We start from the raw sequence: 19475 nt of genomic DNA, 5'->3' as shown, positions 1-19475 counted from the left end.
CCCTGAGAACACATTTAAAAAAAGTTTGGGGCCTGATATTGACTCTGATAGAAAACTAGAAAAAACTTGGCTTTCATGTCTTGAGCCTTCGTTTGCCCCTCGTTATAACTTTGGAGTTTTTAGATGTAATTTGTAGAGTAAATTGCTTTAAATTATTTTTATTTAATTCAGAATCTATCTATTTCCGTGGTTACCTAATTGGCCAGCATGGCCGAATTAATTCGACATATTGTCCCTAGCATTTTATGAAGGAAGCAAAACTCTGAACATGTTTTAATTTTAGCTTAAAATTATCGATTTTTTTAGTTCATTTATATGGACAATGATTGTTCAGTCCAGAAGGAAAATAGTAGAGACACACAAGTAAAGAATGCACAAGTTTGACACCAACAAACTAAATTTATTTCCATGACAAAGAAGAATTAAATCACACAAAAGGGAAAAAAAGAACATCATCGACACAAGCCCTCGCAGTCTTCGAAAAACAGTCAGTTTTGCAATCTTTTCATGGTTTACCTCACAGGAACCCAAAAGCGTTTTTTCTTCTGAAGAAACAAAGCCCAGTCTGGCTTTCCTAATTTTTCCCCTCTGTCAACAACAATACCTGTGCTTAAAGTTGATTACGCCCACTGAATTTAACTAGTTCTGTGCAAAAGTTGAATGGTGCAAAGATGTCTAATTGGATCTGGTCAACGATTTAAGATTTGAAAGTCAGAAAAAATTAACCTACCTGTCATCTTTGATGTGATTGGCAGCACAAGAATGCAATATCTAAATGATTGCATTGAAAAAAGTGTATTGTCTTACCAAATGCAGATCATTTACATTTACGATTACTTAAATTATCAATGCAGTCTATGCTGTGTTACTTTTAAATAAAAGCATCAATAAATAGGTCGACCTCCATTAGGAATTACTTTTTGGACAACTTGACATTGCTGTTAGCTTGCTAATACTATCACCAATTGTATTGTTTAGGGCTGAAGTGTGCACCAAATCAAAATCCTTGGCCTCTCTATCGCCCTCTGCCTTGAGTCTAAAACCTTGCATGCCTTACTTGCTTTTAGCCCAGTAATACATTACATACTAGATGTTTTAATAATATTTAATAATATAATTTTACATTTTCATTACGACTCTGCCTCCCCTGCTTCCCCTGATTGCAATTCACTGGCTTATCGCCACCTCCGTTTCTTTTGTTTGAATAGATTTAATTCCTTTATTGACAGATACAGCAATGAAGTTGAGATGTTCCACACGTCTATTCATCAACCCACAATTGCACACCTACTTAGAGTGAATGAATTGTAGAGAAACCAGGAAATAGTGGGTAATACCTGATCGAAATAATTAAAATAAGTGATAAAAAAGGGGAAAACTACTAATGAAATTAATTTAAAAGATCGGAAAGCGGGGTTGGAGTAAGTGGATCTAATCACTGTCTTTGGAGATCTTTTGTGCCTTAATCTCCCCAACGGGACGATCGCTAACAGAGACAGTGGCGATGCGGGCATCTTCATCCGGGCTCGCGTTGAACTCAGGGCTCATGTTTTCAAGAGGGGGCTCCTCATCCTCACTGGTAAGACATTTTTGGTTGCCGCTGTTCTGCTGGGGCCGACCTGGCCCCCACTTCTCCCGTTTGGCCTCCCAGTAGGTCTTGTTTTGGTGTGCGTACATGTTGCGGAGGTTTTCGCCCATCTTCTTCAACTCCTGGCGGACCAAAGGCTTTAACAGGGGGTCAAGCTTTTCCACTGCAGCAAAGTCTCGTCGGGCTTCGTCCTCATTGCACAGGGCGGCATGAGCCAGAGCACGCTGGTACAGGGCCTTCAAGTGACCTGAGTGAAGGCCAAACGAAGCATGGGAGAAAGTGAGAAAAATAATTGAGAGCCCCCATCAAATAAATGGTGTTAATGCCAACCTAATCAACTATTTCCCGACCTGATTTTTTTAAATAAAAATGAACATTGGTATGCTAGTTCATGTATTTTTTGCCAGTATTCAAATCAATGTTATTGTTTTTTACTGAATGTAAGTTTTTTTGTATTACCAGAAAGCACTAAATATTATGCTCTATTATAGTTTAAACTATATTGTAGAATATTCAAAATAGCAATTTAAAATTTTGCAAAATATTCCTTCAAAAGGTAAAAGCTTCACTTGATTTTCTTTAAAGTAATTCATTTAATTTACTACTTTCTTTTCTCGGTTGAGCACATTTTACAATCAAGGATTAGGATTATACAACAATTTACAGGGCTAAGCATAGACTTCACAAGCTATTTAACACCTCAATGGTAGAAAACTTACATGAAAGACTAATAATATATTTTAGAAAATATATGAAAGGAATTACGTTTGCCAAAAAAGGCTTCCGTATTGTGTCAATGAAGAAGTTTGCGTGTAAGCCAGTAAAAAGATACTATGTAAAATTTGACAATTGGATGTCGCTGTATTGTGTAGTGCAACTGAAAACGAGTGAGTTAAATCATACGGAAGAACACAAGGTTTGGCGACTCAAAGTGACCAAACTGCAAAATTTTATTTATTCTATTTTTTTAAGCCCAGCCTTTTACAAAGTTTTTGTTTTTTGGAAGTACCTGTAGCAGCAATATAGCAAACAATTATGTCAGGTTCTTCATGGTGAGCCTCATGTTATGTAATATACATGCAAATGTCTCATTTCTATGAGTATATAATAGGTCATGCATCAATTCATTATCTGCACCGCTTATCCTCAATAGGGTCGCGGGGGTGCTGGAGCCCATCCCAGTCATCTACAGGCAGTGGGCAGGGGACACCCTGAACTGGTTGCCAGCCAGTCGCAGGGCACACAGAGACAGACAAATCACTCGCTCATTCAAACGTACGGACAATTTGGACCAGCCAATTAACCTGAAAGGCATGTTTTGGGGAATGTGGGAGGAAACCGGAGTACTTGGAGGAAACCCACACAGGCACGGGGAGAACATGCAAACTCCACACCGGGAGGCTGCAGTAGCTGGACCTAAACCCTGAATCTCCGCACCGTGGAGCTGCGTGCTAACCACCCAACCGCTGTGCCGCCAGGACGTTAATTGTCTCTTATTATTAAGATAGATATTGTTTTTTTTTGAAAGAACGAAGGTTATTCAACCAGACTAAGCCGCTAAACAATACACAATGTCCCTTTGTGATAAATTGTTCCATAGTAACCAGTGTTTGCTTTTGGAAAGCATTCTATCTGATTTATTTGATCAACCTGGAAGAAAAATACATCTGCCAAGTGACCCCAAAGGGTCGCGTCATTATCAAATTACTATTCCCGGTTGAAACAACGAAAAACCGAAATGATTTGTGAATTTGGTGGTTTCCAAGGCAACCAATCAGAAGCCGTGACTGACACATCTTTTCGTTTAAACATTGAGATCAAGCGTGAAGCTGCTTAAAAGGGAACACGGCGCTGCGGGCTCCGTGAAAAATATTCACGTCTGCGCTCGAAAAAGCATGCATAGGGAAACTAGACTTTCTTAAAAGCATTTGCACATAAAAACAAAGATTGCAACTCGTGACAGCAGCTGCTCTCCCCTACATCAAAAGTTTAAACTCATTTCAACACGGGGGCCACATGATATAAGAAAAAATCTTATGGGGGTCGTACTGGTAAAATAATGGCCGAAAAAGTCTGTCTTAGCTGGAGGGCTGGGGGTCTTTTCGGAGGCTCACCACTAAACTATGATTCAAACATGTAAGATGTATTAATAAGACGGTTATTGAGGATTTTTTTTCTTGGGAAGTTTTAATCTCTGTATATATTTGTAAAGGGAAAAAAGTAAAACAGTTTATTTTTCTCAGAGAATCTCAGGCAGACTGAAACATGTCAAAAATAACATACAAACACTAACTTAAACGATTGAGTAAATGATTTTAAAGTGTTGTTTTTTTTAATCTTTTTTTTTAATAAAACTGAACGGAAAGTTAACTGTTAGACTTGACATCTATGAAAGAAAAGAGCTAAAGCTTTTTAAAGGTGCTGCACAGAATTTATTTTGGCTTGTGTCATCATTGAAGCCTCTGTCAAGCTCATTATGTTGCGCGAGCAAGTTTATCCGTTCCTTAGACACAATTGAAAAAACTCTTCTTTATTCATCATTTTGGGAGTTTGGGATGGCGTTTTGGACTGTACTTGAAACATGTATGAATTAATTCTACAACCGCAAATGACACCCAAACTATTTTTTTTGGTTTGTTGTATATTTTGTTTTGCTTTAAACAGCGGATCTTTGACTTTTTATATGAAGTAAAATACAATTGAGATGGGTTTCCTCAATGTTCTTTGGTTGATTAATGGTAGTGAGCAAATACAGCTACATTCGGTGCTTTGCATGTGGCGCCTGGCTTTGGTGACATTCAGTGGACGTAAATAAAACTGCAGATCATCCTGGCTAATTCTTTTTTTGTGCTTTTCTCATTATTGTTTCGCAGGCCACATAAAACGCGGTCACAGTCCACATTTTTCCCACGGGCCATGTCTTTGACACATGTGCCTTACATGTTACCTGGATGGCTTTCCAGCAACTCGCGATTTATGTGCAGAACCTGCTGGTAGTTTTGAAGCTCCAGCATACACTGGCTGAGGTTGAGGCCCAGCGGCAGCCGCACTTTGACCAACGACTCCTGGTCCTCGTCGCCCGGACGTACCTGCCGAACATGTCGGATGTCAGCCGAACAGCGGGGGATTGAAGGTAGACAAGAACCGTGACGGATTTTGGGAGGACGAGGCCCTGCTGGAGAGCAAGGTCGTTTGTGGGAGGATTGTCACTGACATCGCTTCGTGTAGACATGTTATTTTTGGATTTGCTGCCACACCTCAGCTCCTGCATGCCTAATAGGAAGACGCTGATGCGGCGTTGTGAGCGCAATAAAAAAACGAGACACGTGCAGGCTAATAGCATGCCTGCCAACCCTACCACTTGACACGTTAGACTAGCTCTTTTTGCCCCTTAAAAAACGCCTACTTTGTTTAATAAAGAAATGAATGCAAAAAGAAACTGCAATGTTTGTGATATGAATAAGCAATAAATTCACATTGATATTTTTTTACATTATTGAGTACTGTAGTCACATTGATTGTATAGTTAGGTCCATGATAAATTATAACAGCCCCTTCGAGGACAGCCATCAAACTAACATGTTCTTCGGCAGAAACAAGTTTGACACCCCTGCTCTATGCTTTGTAGTGGAATAGGGGCGGTCTTCATCTACTTGTGATTGTGTATTGCTAGAGTAAGGAGCAAAATTGAGAGGGAGTTAGAATAAAGGGAATGAGATGCAGGATGAATTTTTCAAATTTTAAATGCAATAATAACAACAATTACTTTGCAAACGAAGATCCTTTTCCTGGAATTGTACTTATACAGCTGTTAATTTAAGCGGATTTATGAATTTCATCTGTTTAATTATATCTTTTTGTGATGTTTCCCGTCACACCGACCTTGTTTTGAAGGATATCCACATAATTCAAAGCCTCTTTGAACTTTTCGGCCGCTTCCTGAAAGAGCTTCTCTTTCATGAGGACGTTCCCCTGCTCCTGCAGCAGCATCACCAGACGCAACATTTGCTGCCAATCCTTCCCTTCTGTCTGATGGCTCAGGTTGCCTTTTTCTCCGTCCCGGGCCTCTTCCTTTTCCTCATCGGCCACCTTCTCTTCTTTTTCAGGGGTGACGTCCTTGCCGTCCAGCTTATTCCAGTAGACATCCTTCTCCTGCCAGTACTTTTCCTTCATGCGGTCAGAAAAGGCCCTGAGTTCTCGGTGGACCAGTGAGGCCAGCGTGGGGTCCAGCTGTGCCACCATGTTGAAGTCCCGCCGTGCTTCTTTCTCATTCCACACGGCAGCATGAGCTTTTGCTCGCTTGTAGTAACCTTTTACGCAGTCTGTACAGAACACAAAGACTTGAAATGAGAAAGCCGATATATTAGATACACCCGAAACGTGTCAGTGAGATGTTTTGATCACAGTCCAATTGCTGAAAAAGAGCTGTACGAAACTTGGGACTTCTTTACTCACGGCTGCCCCCTCTTGCTTGTGTCATCATTGCAGTGCTGTCAGACACATTCATGATGGACGTGCAAGTACATGCATGTTGAGAAACCAATGTAAAATTAAAACAAAACTGGTATGCTGGACAGGGATTCAAGATCGCAAAATTGATGTCTGACAAAGGATTTATATCATAATAAATTCAACAGGGAGACAGGAACTCCCAACCAAACGTTCATTGATCTGGAAAATTAGCGAATAGCTGCCTTACGAGATTTAGGATAATTGTGGATATGTTCGGGCAAAGGTGGTGCAGCCCCACAGTGCAGAGTTTCAGGATTCAAGTCCAGCTACTGCATTCTTCCCATTTGAAGTTTGCATGTTCTCCCCGGGCACTCTCAAAGCATGCATGTGAGGTTAATTGACCGGTCCAAATTCTCTCTGGGTGTGAATAAGCGAGTGAGTTTTCTGTCCCTGTGTGCCCTGCGACTGTCTGGCAACCAGTTCAGAGTGTCCCTTGCCCACTGCCCGAAGATAGCTGGGACGGGCTCACCGCTACCTAAAAGGCCAGAGGGAATAAGGCACGGGCATTTAATGCATATTTCCTCCCCTAAAACAAGGTACTTTCTATTCTTGTTAGGATAGCACTTTATGTTTTACATAAATTTTGCTCGGTGCTGTTGCATGCACCAAAAGTTATATTGCCTGTGAAACTGCAGTGCTTGGATTTTAGGTAGCGCTCCCTACAATTAACCCATACTCACCAACATTACTATTTTAGGTTTTTGAGTGCCACTTTTATCCCCTGAAAGAGATGTGGGGTTTTTTTAATCCACGGGTTTTTCTTTTTTTTTTTCAAATTTATATAACAACAAAAGAACTTGACCTGAGACTACATTTCTGCTACCTGTGTCCCGGCTCATCACTGCAGCATCTGTCAAACTCCTTCATGATGCGGGTGCAAGTACATGCATTCTTTAGTCATGATCAAATAGACTTCTTTTTTCAACCTCCTTGACTGTATTTGAAGCAGGCCTCTTACTTGCATGATTTCCATGATACACTAACAGAGAAACAAAATTGGTGACGAGCATTACGTTACTCTCGACCACATACCCTGTTCTCCCATTCCTCCTACATAATGTGTTCCGCCATCAACAGTTTTACCAAAAGTAATATAAAAGCAGATAGGCGTGGTGGAACATAAACCATAAGGTCTCTTTGAACTTAGTTTTGCATTGCTAACACATACTTAACAGAGAAAATCGCTAATGTTTAAGTTTTTACGGACACTACAAACAATGGTGGGGTAACTTTAACATGTCCAGAGTCAACTATTGGATTAGAGATCAGTGGGCTTTTAGCCCCTCCCACCTTTGTGCTTATCCAACAGTTCATCGGCATGCTCGATCGCTTCGTAATATTCATGCAGCTCCAGCATGCACTGGCAGTAGTTTAGCTCCAGCGGGACAATCATACGGGCCAAGTTGACATAGTCGGGGTCGCCAGGCATCTCCTGCAAGGAAAAATGAAGACATGATATTAGAAGGGGACACTCCACCCCCCAGTCCCTGGTGCTCACTCACCCGCGATTGCACAGTTTTAAGCAGCAGCACGGCCTCCTTGTATTGGCTAGCGGCCTCCCGGTACTGCCGCTGCTTGACCAGGGCGTTGCCCCGGGCGTGCAGGACTGGCACCGTGCTCAGCTTCTCGTCTTTTTCCATCATCCACGACTCCCTCTGGTAGGACATAGGGTCACCCACCTGGGAACATTGGTTAGGTCATTGCACGGAACATGAAATCAGGGAACAAGGTCAATGACATACATACACAAAAACGAACTTGAAAACTGACCATTGAAAATATAAAAATGTAAAATAACATCCAAGTATATTAAAATGAAACTTAATTTCAAAAATGAAACCCACTGTAATAATAGTTTAATGATTCCTTCTTCTGCAGAGCTAAATTAATTTACAGACGTTTTTACTGATTAAAAATGTATTTTGTATTGTTTTCAATCATTTAAATATTTTCTCCAGTCATTGTGTTATATATGTAGTCACCTTTAATCACAGACAACAAAAACGCCCGTAAGAAAAACGTAGAAAAATAAATATAAATATAAAATGATCATCTTTCCAATTTAAGTTTGATTTTCCGGCAACCTGGCAGAGTTTGGTCCAAAATAACATAAACAAAATTGAACTTCTGTCTTTAAAGTTTATTTTAGGAATTATTTTTTCTAAAAACAGGAGCTATTTAAAATTATTTTTAAAATGTTCTAAAAATAATTGTGCTCTATAAAATAAGACCTCATTTGGTAAAATGATCCGTCTGTTCAGATCATTTTGATTATTTAAGAATTTTTTTTTACATTTTACCAGAAAAAAGAAAGTATAGTAAAAGAAGAAAAATCCTACTTTCTATACTTACAAAATGATGTGCCATACCTGATTATTTTGATATCCGATACCTCCCATATGTCATAATTTGGCCTATTTTAGATTGTTTGGTAGTATAATTTTGGGGTAAGGAACAAAAGATAAATCTTTATATGGTCAAATTCATGTGCAATTCAACAAGACCTTTTTAAATTTAGAATTTCAGAAAATTGTTTTATATTTTAACAACATTGTGTATATTGTATGCAAGGAGATTATATATGGCACTCCAGGATGAACTTGCAATATGTCTTATAAGTAAAAAATGAGATAAAAAAGAAAGTTGTGATAATAGTGCAATGAAAAATAATGCATCATAATAATACTGCAAGAAAGGTTGTGCAATAACATTTAGCAGCTGCAACAATTTGCAACTAAGATAGGCATACCTATTTTTCAACAAAACTGGCAAGAAATATATTTTTTCACAGTCTTGCACACTTGTTTAGGGTGGTGATGGCCTGTGGGAAGAAATTGTCTCTGAGATTGTTTTTCCTAGTTTGAAGGTGCCTACCATACGGCAACATGTCAATGTTGTTGGCTCTGTTTGCAGTGACAAATTGGAATACATCTCATTTTTCAACATTTAGTAGCGGATAATTTTGAGGCTCGATTGTGGTGCTTTCTATTGTCTAAATTACCTTGCTGATATCTTCCATAAACCAGGAAATGGCTTGCCAACAACCAACCGTACTTTTTTCTTTCTTACTTCAGCCTTGGCGGAGTCAAGTGAGTGTTCTGATTCCAATAGCCAGATTTTCAAATAGATAGTGAAGGATGTTTGTTTTCTTTTCTGTGTGCTTCTATGAGCTTTGTCCTCAAGGTATGATTTTTTTTTTCCCCTGATAAAGCCCCTACTGAATTAAAACAGCAGGAGCGAATACAAGAAAATGCTAAACAAGAACACGCAATTGTCTGCTCTGACATGATAAGCATTGTCAAAGTTTTGTTTTGGATGCTGCAGTTGATAGGACCCCCCCGGTGGGTTGACTTCAAAGCTGTGTTTGGAGGCAGCGTTGGAGATGAGGGGGTTGTCACTGCTTTTCAGAGATTGTAAGGAATATCCGATCTTATGTGACAAAAAATGGTTAGAAGGCTGTAGATCTGGAAAATATTGCCTCTCTTTGGGTCCAAACTTGTTTTTCTTTAACTTCTATGACTTTTTAATTTGTATTACATTATCCAAAAAATTTATTAAAATGATTTATTAAATCGCGTTACATCATAATATTGCACATTTTCTTGATTTATCATATAATCAGTGTTTGTTTTTCAACTTATTTTCATATATATATATATATATATATATACATAGGCAGCACAGCGGCGCAGTGGTTAGCGCTTGTGCGGCACAGTTCATGTCATGGGAACCTGTCGTGGGTTCAAATCCAGCTCCAGACTTCCTGTGCGGAGTTTGTATGTTCTCCCCGTGCTTCCGTGGGTTTCCTCCCACATTCCAAAAACATGCATTTCAGGTGGATTGGCCGGTCCAAATTGTCTCTAGGTGTGAATGAGCGAATGAGTTGTCTGTCCCTGTGTGCCCTGCAATTGGCTGGCAACCAGTTCAGGGTGTCCCCTGCCCATTGCCCGGAGATGGCTGGGATGGGCTCCAGCCCCCCCGCGACCCTAATGAGGATAAGCGGTACGGATGATGAGATGAGATGATGAGATATATATACATATATATATATGTTTATATATTGCTACAAAGTTAATAAAACAAATAAAGATAAAGTAAAACTCTTGCACATTAATTGGTTAGTTGTATCTTTTTTTTCTAAAAAAAAAGAGAGAGAGGAGAATAAAAGTTGTTGAATAATTTCTCATTTTACGTAATATTTAGGTTAATTTTCTACCAAACCAAGGTTAAAAAAAAACTAAAAACTGACTACAAATATATAGTAAAACCTTAATTACAGCAACATTTTTAACCAGAGTAAATACCGTGTATTTACCTCTGAGCCACAATTGGAGCTTTAAAAAACTACTTGAATAAACAAGTAAATAAATTAAATTGGTCCTGGGAATCAATTTAGAAACATTTTTGACATACAATGTGCCTCAAGTTTTGTTAAATGAAAATAGGGTTCTTTGGATTGAAATGGGTTGAAAAACACCGTTTTATATATTACTATTATTTTCAGTGTTGTGTTTTTATCAGTTTTGTATGGGCAGATTTAAAGTACATACTGTATATAGTAATCCCTCACTATATTGCTAAAACCTTTCACATGCCTGCTGCGTTACGGATTTTCAAGTGTTCGCTCTCTGATTAGTAGAAAAATAGATAAATGTTTGCAGGAACAATATCGCGTACTTACATTTATTTATCAATTGTTTGTGCCTGTAAAAAGTATTTGTTCTTTCATTTTAATGTATAATAGACTATGTATTGCATAATAATAATTGTATAAAAAAAAGGGTTGTCCCGTACTTTACGGATTTTGCCTATCACAGCTAATTTCTGGAACATAAACCCCCGCAAAAAACGATGTTTCACTGTACTGTATATATTTTCCTTACCTGCAGCAACTCCATGATGAAGATAAGTGGCTGCGGTGTCCTCATGAGTTCATCCAGCTCGGGAAAGCCAGTGGAGTGGTAATGGAAGAGGTTCCCCATGCCGCACATGTGCCTCTGGCCTTCCAGGGGGTCTTTGCCTTGAGCGATCAGTCGCATGCCCTTGGACACGATGGGGTACAAACCTGTGTGCTGCACCGCCACAGTGAGCAACAAAAAAGTTAAGTTTGAGATTGGATGAAGTGATTCGGCGCCACAAACATCCTGAAAAATCGACTTAACATTCCACATCAGGATTCAGACCAGACTTGTGCAAAATAGGGGTAGGCGAATTTTGATATCGATCCGATCCAAGTAACTACAGGGTATCATCGTATGATACTGTTCCGATACCGATACCTTTTGCTTGAAAATGTCATAATGATTGAATAATAGACCCCTCCCACTGAGTCATCTTATTATTATGATAAACACAATATTAAGGTTTTAGGCATTATAAATGTTCTTTTTAATTAGATAACAACAATGTAAAACATAAATCTAGATATTTTCATTACAACTGTTTCAGTGCAAAAGTCAAGAGCCAATTAAAAAAAGCAGCGATGTAACAATATAACAATTTAGACTGTTTTCTTATACATTTTATACATCCGACAGCGCTTGCTTTCAGCCAACCAGAAGGTAAGGCAGGCTACAGCCCATTGCTGCTGATTTAGGTCGGCCATCTTTGCATCATAGACGATGCGCATGTGATCCACACGCTCAAACAGTGTTTTGTATCAAAATGGTTGGACGATGTGTTCCGAGCACTTGTAATGTAGATCAGAGATATCCAGAACTGATGGTAGGGGTGAGGTTTGTTCCTTTTCTTCGGCCTTTTCTTCGGCCCTTGGAGACTTCCTCCAAGGTCGCCAAAATTGTTCATCCACCCTTACAAGTTTAGCCTCTTTGGACACCTTTATGCCGTAACTCTGTATAAAATACTGTTATTGAGACCATTTTTTACTGATTTTGAAATACATTTGCATCATTCGAAATAAATGATATCCCTATGCTGTCAGGAATATCTACTAAAGAGTTGCTCGCTGTTGTTGTTTCAAATGCTGTAATTGCTCCTTTTGTGATACGTGGATACCGTAACTATGATGGGCTTGACTTAGCGCTTTCTGGTGGATCTATGAATTGACCCGGAAATAATATATTAATATATCAAAAACATAGCAATAGTAAGTAGTGTACATAAAAACAATTACATTGAAATTGAATGTTACTCTTACGACCCAAAAACAACATTATTATATTCGCAGTTCGAATGGGAAAACAGTATTAATCCAATCCATATTGATAAGATTCAATTTGAACTCTAATTTCCCTCATTTAGTTTTAACTCTCATTTCAAACCATAGTTTAAACCCTAAGGACAGTTTAAAATCCTAAAAAGGAGCACAAGCCGTAGTTTTAAACCATAATTTTAAACACCAAATTATCTTTCAAACCTTTACTAGGAGCTCAAAAATTGGTTTCAAAACTGAGTTTGAAACTTTAAAGACATTTGAAAATCCAACTAGATAGTTGGAAACCCTAAATTATATGTAAAACCCTAATATAGCCCAAATCCTCATATCAAACCCTCATTGGGAACCCTAAATTGCATTTTAATATCATGATAAGTTACTTTAGAAATTAATATTAAACTGGTAGCTAATTGAGCTAATTGGTAACAAAAAGTAGCTCTCAGCTTCAAAAGGTTGGGGGACCCCTGCTGCACAACAATGTCAATTAAATTACCGTCCATTAAAAAATATTTTGAAAAAAAAAGTCAGAAGTGCAAATGAACACAGGATCGAAGTCAAAAGTTATAATGTATGTGAAATGTTACGACCCGCATACAACATTATTACATGAAAGTTAAAATGGGAAGATAGAATCGTTCCCAAGACAATAGTATCAATCCGATCAAAGTACTCACTCAGTATCAATAATATTAATAATTGGATCAATCTGCACACCCTTATTGCAAAAGTTCAACGCATTTGTGTGAGTGCATGTGTCTGAAAGCATGTCTAACTCACAACAGCATCACACCAGAACTCGGCCACCTCCCCGACCCGCATGGATGTGAGCAGCGTCTCCCACACTTCCAACTTGAACATTTTGCCAACGAAGATTTCAGCGGGCCTTCCGGCCGTCCGGCTGTCATCCACAACCATGCGCTCAAAGTTATCCAGCAGAGTCTGAAAATGGAAAACCAGCTGCCGTGCACACACACACGAACAGATCGAAGCAGACACAGACATAAGTTCATGATTGAGCAAAATAATCATTGCGAGACATAAATCTATACTTTTCTTTCAAAATATCAAGTATACCTATAATACTGTAGCTCTTATGGAACCACAAAATGGAGCCAAACCCTGTTAAACCTTCGTTTGTAACCCTAAACAGTTTAAAACCCTAAAATGGAGCCGGATTCACAGTTTTAAACCTTATTTGGTATCCCTATATCCATTTTAAACCCCTAATCTAGCCTAAAACCCAATTTTAAACCCTAGTTGGGAAACCTAAGTTCAGTTTAAAACTTTGACATAGAACAATATCTCATTTCAAACCCTTGTTGGAAACCCTAAATTAATTTTAAAATCCTATTATAGACTAAAATCTCATTTTATACCCTAGTTAGGAAGCTTTAATCTGGTTTAAAATCTTAATATAGCCAAGACCCTGTTTCAAAGCATAGCAAAAAACCTTGAATTCAATTGAAAACTGATATGGAGCCCGAGCCCCTAGTTTTAAACTCCAGTTATTATAAATGCAGATCATTTATATTGAAAACCCCAAATTTAATCTCAAGCCCTACTACTGTCCCAAAACCCAATTCAAAGCCTAGTTTTTAACCCTAAAAACGGTTTAAAATCCTAATACGGAGCCTTGTTTTAAACCATAGTTCGAAACCCCAAATACACTTGAAAACCCTAGGTCTGAGCCGAATCCCTAGTTTAAAAACTTAGTCTGAGACCCTAAAGACAGTTTAAAACTCCAATTTGGCCCCAAATCTAATTTCAAACCCCAACTGGGGACCCTGAATTCATTTAAAAGCACGAATATAGCCCAAAACAATGATTCTCCCCAAGTTCATTCCAAAATCTCAATAATGAGCGCAAACCCTAGTTTCAAATCTTAGTCAGAAACCCTAAAGACAGTTTAAAACTCCAGTGTAGCCCCAATCTAGTTTCTAACCAAAGTTGGCTACTCAAAATTTGTCCTAATACCCTAATATGGCCCAAAACATGGTTTTTACCCAAATTCCTTTTTAAAACTTCAATATGGAGCGCAAACTCTGGTTTCAAACCTTAATTTAAAACCCAGATATTGAGCCCAAACTATAGACACGAGTTGGAAAGCAGAAATTCAGTTTAAAGCCAAACATCTTATTTCAACCCCTTGTTGGAGGCCCTAAATCAAATTGAAAACCCTATGGCCCAAAACAAGATTTCAAACCCTATCCGGGAACCCTAAATTCAGTCTAAAACAATGTGGAGCACAAACTGTTGTTTGAATACTTAGTTCAAAACCCTGAATTCAATATAAAACCCGAGAATAATCCTCTCAAACTCTAGGTTGGAACCGTTACCCTCAGCTCAAAACCCTAATATGGTGACCAAACTCTGGTTTTAAGCCTACCTTTGGAGCTTTAGTAGGGCTTTACACCCTACAGAGTATATAATGTACTGATACCAGTGTTTATTTACCACGGGGAACTTCCTCAGCAGCTAGGTCATATACACACACACACACAGTATTGCAGATGCACAGCAGTTGAAATCCATGCTGGCACTGTCAGGGAAAATGTTTGTCAGTGTATCCCGGGCTTAGTGCCAATAGCTGGATGTGACCAGAATGAGGACAACAGCAGCAATAAAAACAAACAAAAAAAACGCCCTCACACACTGCGAGACAAACACGGATCTGCTGCCATTATACATGAGGCAGTTTGCTTGACCAAATGCTTGTTGGTGTGTTTCGTGCCAGACAGCCAACGATTCCCTCATGTGGTGAATAATTGACGGCAAATAAACGTGACCCGCAACAACATGTTTGACAGCGGAAACAGTGGTTTTCAAACTGAGGTCGCTTAACCCCTTAGGGTCTCAGAGACGCAATTTCGGGTCTGCTAAAATACTTAGAGATACTTCTTTATGTAAAGACCAGTGTCTGAAATGACGTCTGCCCGGACGCCCGGGGCGTGCATCGTTTACGTCGGGCGTACAACTTATAAAAGTTCTCTGCCCGGATGGCCGACAACTTTTTCAAGAAGGAAAGAAAGAAAAAATTAAATAAATAAATAAAGCGAAAGACGTTTTTTCAAATCACACGTTTGCTTTTTTCCGATTTTGAAATTTTCGTTCGGTTTGGAAATTTCGGTTCGTTTGGCAATTTGCATTACTCGGCAGCCAATCAGAAGCCTGCATCGAATAACCTCCGAGCGTTATAAGGTCATGCATTTGCATACCATTTTCCAAAGTAGAAACACAGAAAACACAAGAAAAATGGAGAAGTGGTTAGGGATCAACCCAAAACTTCAGCCCCAAAAGAAATATTGAAAAGAAGCTAACAAAATTGATGACGTTATAAAACGTAAACGTACATTAAAAGCATTGTGGAAAGAGGAGTACACGTGGCTTATAACAGAGGACACAACGCAAACATTGCATTAATGAAGATGAGTAAATACAAGTACATACTGATGGCAGATGGAAAACAGCGATGTCATACACATACAATGAATGTTATGAGTAGATTTATAATAAACTTAAAGTGTTGTTCTGTAATATATTCTGATTATCAATCCTTAATACTTTGCAACAATGTGTTTTTTTGTTTTTTTTTTCGATTAGTCGTCTTATTGTGTTTCAAGTTGTGAAAAATGGGGCAGGCAACTTTATGGCCGGGCAACTTTTTAAAGTTGTCTGCCCTGGTGTCCGGTAACTTTTTGTCATGAGTTTCAGACACTGGTTAAGACATTAAATTATAAGAGCAGTATTTAATTTTGTACATTTTACACATAACATACAGGGTGTTTCAAAAGTCTTGAGCACATTTGAAGTCTCCATGTATCCTTAACTATGAATGGTAGTAAGATAAATATGCTGTTTTAAAGCTTATTACTAACAAAATTTTGTACGGTTATCGATTCTTTTTCCTCTCAAACCATTAATGGCCTTTACTCAACAAGAAAAGCGTTTTGTGTGCTTGAATTTGCAAAAACTGAATCATGGACTGTTGTTCAACAGGCATTTAGCAGAAAATTTGAAAAGGAGCCACTAGAGATAAAGTCCATAGTGAGATGGCGTTGTAAATTTGTATCAGATTGGTGCTTGTGTCCAGCTAAAAGAATGGGAGACCCTCAACTTCAGAAACTGTGATTAAACCAGTTTGAACTGCTTTGTAGCAGAGCCCCCATAAATCGATCAGAAGAGCCATCAGGGAACTTCAGTCTCCTACCACGACAGTTTTGTATGTCTTAAGATAGATAGATAGATAGATAGATAGATAGATAGATAGATAGATAGATAGATAGATAGATAGATAGATAGATAGATAGATAGATAGATAGATAGATAGATAGATAGATAGATAGATAGATAGATAGATAGATAGATAGATAGATAGATAGATAGATAGATAGATAGATAGATAGATAGATAGATAGATAGATAGATAGATAGATAGATAGATAGATAGATAGATAGATAGATAGATAGATAGATAGATAGATAGATACTTTATGCATCCCTGTAGGGAAATTCACACTTCCAGCAGTATCTTTTTGTTGAAAATAAAACAATAATAAAGTAAAAGGAATATAATACATGTTACGTGTTGATATAGAGTATTTAATAGTGCTACATAAAATACACACTGTAATAAAAATTCATATGCAATGAGGGGGTGTGGTTTAATGTGGGCTTTTACTCCCCCGGGTGGAGTTAAAAAGCCTCATGGCATGAGGAAGAAATTATCTCCTCAGTCTGTCCATGGAACAATACTGTGACAGCAGTCTGTCGCTGAAGCTGCTCTTCCGTTTGGAGATAATGCTGTATAGTGGATGTGATGAATTGTCCATGATTGACCGCAGCTTTTTCAGTGCCCGTTTCTCAGCTACTGTTGTCAGGCTGTCCAGCTCTGTGCCCACAACAGAGCTCGATTTCCTCACCAGTTTTTTAAGACGAACATTAAGAACACAATAGGAGATGAGTCCTTACAAGCTACAGTTAGTCCAACATTTGAAGGATACTGATAAAAAATCATTGCAATGCAACAAAAGATGGAAGATGACAGATTTGACGACCAGCCTGTTTTTAGCGATGAGGCAACTTTCCACGTAAATGGCAAAGTTAACAAGCACAACGTGTAAAAAAGTACTGAGAACCCACATAAACGTCTTGATCCCCCTAAGGTAACCGCGTTTTACGCTATGTCATAAAAAGTTTTCACCGGATGATTATTCTTTGAAAGAGCAACCGTCAGTGGTAAGACGTACCTTCTCATGCTGGAAAACTGGTTACTGGATAAATTGGGTGAAAAAGAGTCAGGTGACTTTATTTTTCAAGAGGATAGGATGCCAACACACTGGAGGCTCAGGATTAGACAGTTTCTAAACTCAACACTTCCAAAAAATTGCATTAGGCTGTCTGGGCAGAATGATAACTATCTCATGTCCTGGCACCCAGATTTTTTGTGGGGATTTGTGAAAGGATTGGTCCATGTACCCCCTATTCCAAGAGACACGGATGAGCTGATGGGGCAAGTAACAGAAGCTGTTGCAGCTATTGACAGTGCAAAGCTGGACCGCATTTGTCAAAGATTTGACCATTGGCTTTGTTTTTTGGTGTCATTCCAAAATGGTTAACCCATTCTTAATGCCCAGATATCAGTAACTACTTGATGGATCTTATTTAAATTTAGAAAGAAAACTAAAAATGTTTGTTAGTTTTATGATATATTTTCATAAATGTTGAATGTGAGCCACGCCTGTTACTGTACACATTGAGTCAGTATTCAAGCTACAGCTAAACTTGTAGAGGCAGCCCTTTTATATACATTTTTGGTGCCAAGTAATAATATGTTTCGTTATTGGTGCTTTCTTTGCAAAATGTGTGAAGGCATGCTGCACTGTCTTTGTTGACTAAGTCCAAGCATTCTACACGCAAAATGCACTGTTTTAAAGTAAATGTCATTCCTTAACCTAAAATGATAGAAATGACAAACGTTACACACAAAGACTTTAAACGTCTCTACACAAGCTGTGAAAATTTTATGGCATTCGAATGCAAAGTGTCACATTTATTGGGCCAAATGGGTTTAAACATTTTGGAACACCCTGTTTTAATATTCTCTTTAATAGTGCAAATAATTTAAGTCAGGGCAGCACAGGGGCGCAGTGGTTAGCGCGTGTGTGGCACAGTTCTGAGGTCATGAAATTCAACCTCCTGTGTGGAGTTTGCATGTTCTCCCCGTGCTTGCTGGGGTTTCCTCCGAGCACTCTGGTTTCCTCCCACATTCCAAAAACATGCATGTTAGGTTAATTGGCCGGTCCAAATTGTCCCTTTGTGTGAATGAGCACGGGAGTGGTCTATCTCCGTGTGCCCTGCGACTGGCTGGCAACCAGCTCAGGGTGTCCCCTGTCCCCTGCCCCCTGCCCGAAGATAGCTTGGATGGGCTCCAGCACCCCCGCGACCCTACTGAGGATAAGCGGTGCAGATAATGGATGGATGGATAATATAATTTGTTAAAAATTGAAAAAAACAATGTTCATTTGAATAATAAGCAAAAACTATTATATAAAGGGGCATTTTTTTAACTACTCATTGTTCAAGAAATTTGTACAGTATTTATTATACATAACACGCTCACCTAAAGGAAGCTGACATGATACATAGACATCTTGCTGGTCTATTAGCCCCAAAACTTTGAGGATAGGCAAAAAAAATGAAAGCAATAATGGTCTGGTTTAGTCAATTTGAGTATCCATAGTTGTATGCTTCTTTGTGCTTTGTAGCACTTGTTTACAGCAACATCGGTATCTCATTAACATATAATAAAGATTCCAGTAAATTATTTAGCATTGGATTATGATAACAACCACAAAAAGTAATCCTCCTTAATCCTGAATATACAGATGAATAATCCAAAAGGTTACATGTCCTATTCTGTTAGGTGACCAGTACCTTGGTGCCTGGAGGAAAGTGAGGCAACGGGCCGGTGCCCCCAGCCAGAATTTTCTTCCTCACACCCGGATGCTTGAGGAGGTACGTCTCTTCCATGTTGCTGCACCTTTTTGGCTCAAAGATGAGAAAGGAGGCCAGTCGCTTGCTCTCTGACAGATGGCAGGATTAGGCCGAACAGGCCACTTTAATCTGAGGAGCTAATCCCTGGCTGGCTCCAGCCATTGGCAGGTGAGACCACAGATGAAAAAAAAAACTATTCAGGTGACT

At 38.8% G+C, this 19475-nt stretch overlaps 1 protein-coding gene across 1 annotated transcript; it reads right to left on the bottom strand.

The window, feature by feature from the left end:
• Window positions 1–379: 379 nt before the first annotated feature.
• Window positions 380–19354, bottom strand: LOC148359501 (aryl-hydrocarbon-interacting protein-like 1). Its single transcript, XM_088344788.1, has 8 exons — window positions 19209–19354; window positions 13053–13232; window positions 10984–11172; window positions 7603–7779; window positions 7391–7532; window positions 5471–5910; window positions 4536–4677; window positions 380–1835 (listed from the first exon to the last, which is right to left on the bottom strand). Exons 1-8 carry the CDS (start codon window positions 19302–19304, stop codon window positions 1432–1434), a joined length of 1770 nt encoding a protein of 589 aa, XP_088200914.1. The 5' UTR covers window positions 19305–19354; the 3' UTR covers window positions 380–1431.
• Between the last annotated feature and the right edge of the window lie 121 nt (window positions 19355–19475).

This window comes from Urocampus carinirostris, chromosome 9 (assembly GCF_059441175.1).
Source record: "Urocampus carinirostris isolate Australia breed hairy pipefish chromosome 9, RoL_Ucar_1.0, whole genome shotgun sequence".
NCBI lineage: Eukaryota > Metazoa > Chordata > Actinopteri > Syngnathiformes > Syngnathidae > Urocampus > Urocampus carinirostris.
Note: the sequence above shows the minus strand (reverse complement) of the source record. Positions and strands in the feature narration are given on the sequence as shown.